General features: G+C 49.2%; 1 protein-coding gene across 1 annotated transcript in view; it reads right to left on the reverse strand.

Moving 5' to 3' along the window:
* The window catches only part of LOC122192988 (kinesin-like protein KIF20B), a 5,098-nt gene extending 4,851 nt beyond the window's left edge, over positions 1-247 (reverse strand). Inside the window, exon 1 of the mRNA XM_042893683.1 lies at positions 191-247. Within this exon, the coding sequence (XP_042749617.1) occupies positions 191-247 (57 nt within the window). The remainder of the gene's footprint in view (positions 1-190) is intronic.
* Between the last annotated feature and the right edge of the window lie 2,431 nt (positions 248-2,678).

Consider the following 2,678-nt stretch of genomic DNA (forward strand, 5'->3'; position numbering starts at 1 on the left):
TATGAGACTAAGTGATATCTGCAGTTTGCTTTGTGTGTGTGGACTGACTCTTGCTTCGTCTTCCTTTTCTGTTCTACTCAACTTTCTTTATCTCAAACCCACAAGCGTAACCTTTTTCCTATTCTCCCCTGCATCTCCCTACAAGGAGCAAACCCTGTGGTGCCGAGCGGCCTGTCAGACTAAATCACACCACAACCGCCCATCGGGAAAAAGCCTTTTGCATGTAGCACAGCCTTGCTAGAGCCATGATGGCTGATGGAAATAGTCACAGATACCATTTAGTAAAAGCAGGCCCGCTCCACATAACCTTTCCCATCATCTCATTTTGCAGTTCGAGTCTCCTTTTGGAATAAAAGCTTATCACAATAGAACATTGCAATGGCTTATCCCTGTGGCACCTAATCAATCGTTGGTATGAAAAAGGATAACCCGATGCAGTTTTACACAAGGCAGGACTCAGAGGCACTGTGAAGTCTAACAGGTAGCTTTGGTATTAAGAGGATACTAAACATCAGAAAACCTCATGCCAGAGTACAACTGCTGGCTTTTAAATCCGCAATTTAACTCCTTCAGTGCATCTCAGTCTCAGCAGTGATCTGCTACAGAAAAGGAAAGTGTAATTGATTCAGCGTGACAGGACACCCAAATAACCCTTAAGACGCACATCTGACATACAAATACCCGCGTATTTTGCCCACACTTCATTCTCCTGCTACTTCTTCCTCTGATACTACAGGTGCCATCTTTGCAGTTTATATTTGCCCTCTGAAATAGCTTGTCAGGATATCACTCATCTATCACGGCAAAAAGCACTCTAACACTTGGTGCTGCCCGGCTTCCTACAGCTTGGACAGCGATTCAGCCGCCTTACAACCCTACACCCTCACGCCAAGCTCCAGCAGCGCACATACAGTGTCCGTAAGTGCTAATAGGGAATAGGAAACGTTTGATGAACTTCAGCGGTTAAAGCGGCCGATGGGACCAGCGCTGGGGCACGGCCCTTCGCTCGCTGACAGCAGTCACGTTTTTGATCTCCGCGAGCAGCACAAAAAGCCGGGATGGAGCAACACACAGCTCAGCCCTCCTACCCGACCAGCAAAACGCAGCTACCGAGTCGGACAGGGCTAGGCAGACATCGCCGAAAGTCACGCTGAAGGGAACGGGCCAGGCGTTCCCTTCCCTCTCCCTACAGCTTGCAAGCACGACGGGCAGCTGTTCCAAACAGGGGAAAGCCCGCCCTGAAATACCGCCCGAGCTTCAGCAAACGCCGTCTTACGGGAAAGAAACGGACCCCCGCCGAGCACGGTCGCTCCCGCAGGTCGCTAGGCAACCGCAAACCGCCGACGCCGCCAAAGGGGCCGCACGTCTCAACCGCCGCCTCACTCACGTGCAGCGATGGCTGCTCGCAAAGCGGCGTTTAGCAGGATCTTGCTCTCGCGCTGTGATTTCTCGCTTGAGAAGCAGAAGGCAGGCCTGCATGCGCCTGCTGCGCCTCGAGGGGCAGCCTGGGGTGGCAGGGGCAGCCCCTCTGCCAGTTCCCCCCCTCCGGGGACCCGGCGACCCTTATCCTGCCGTTTCGTGGCACGGGGAGCCCAGGAGATCACAGCACCCCGCTGCAGAGGCCTCCTCTGCCTCAATATTACCTGTTCGAGCTGTAGTTGGGACTTGAGGGATAGAGAAGACTCTGAAATGTGTACTCCAGGCTAGAACGCTTCAAACAGCAGCAGAGAAGAATACCTACATCTTTCTTGGTTAACCACAGGCACATGAAAGCATTACTGAACAGCTTTCCCCAGATATGGTCAAAATTACCCACGTTCAATGAGGTCTCTGAGCTGTACCTGCTCATGAGGTACAATACTTCCCCTTAATAGATAGTACACCTGTCCTTTTCCACTTTTTTCCCCAGTATTTTCATTCTCCCCCATCTGGCATGCAGTGACACCAAGACATCACTTTTACAATGAAAAAGACTTAAACAGAACACACTTCAAGCAGTTGGAAATGTTGTTCAAATGGGATGGGGGAGAGAATTAAAAAAAAAAAAGAAAAAGTAGAACTCATGGGTGAAAATAAAACTATGTACAAAGATGGAGAAAAGGAGCAGGAAAATAATTATGACATACATACATATGTACGTAACAAGCGATGCACAAGCAGTTAATCGCTCACCACCCACCAACAGGTGCCCGGCAAGTCTCCAAGCACTTGAAGAGAGAGCCAGAGATTAACTCCTCCTCCTTTGCAAACTCTCCTTCTGCAAGGAATATCGCCTTGGCCAGCTCCTTGGGCACCCTGTGCCTCTCAGCTCCTTTTCTTGCTCCTCATCAGTAGCACAGTGGGACAGACTGAGGGGTCCTCAGCTCTGTGCAGCGCAGCTCAGCAACAACTAGAAACATCAATGAGTTATCAACACTGTTTTCCTCATAGAGCCAAAACATAGCATAGTCACTAGACATTGTGAAGCAACACAATTCCATCCCACCGGAAACAATGACACCTTCTTTCAACAATAAATCGCAGAGCGCAAGAAGTCTTCAGCATCCAGCAGCAAAGGTGCAATTTGGAATTTTTGTACCATAAAACATCCAAACTTTGTTTCTCAAAAGGAGAAATCTCATTCCCGTAGATCACTCAGAAATAAAAGGAGATTGTAGCATTTACTAGACATGCATTCT

Source organism: Lagopus leucura, unplaced genomic scaffold (genome assembly GCF_019238085.1).
Source record: "Lagopus leucura isolate 7727_CA_CO unplaced genomic scaffold, USGS_WTPT01 213-0_obj-0_obj, whole genome shotgun sequence".
In the NCBI taxonomy this organism is placed as follows: Eukaryota; Metazoa; Chordata; class Aves; order Galliformes; family Phasianidae; genus Lagopus; species Lagopus leucura.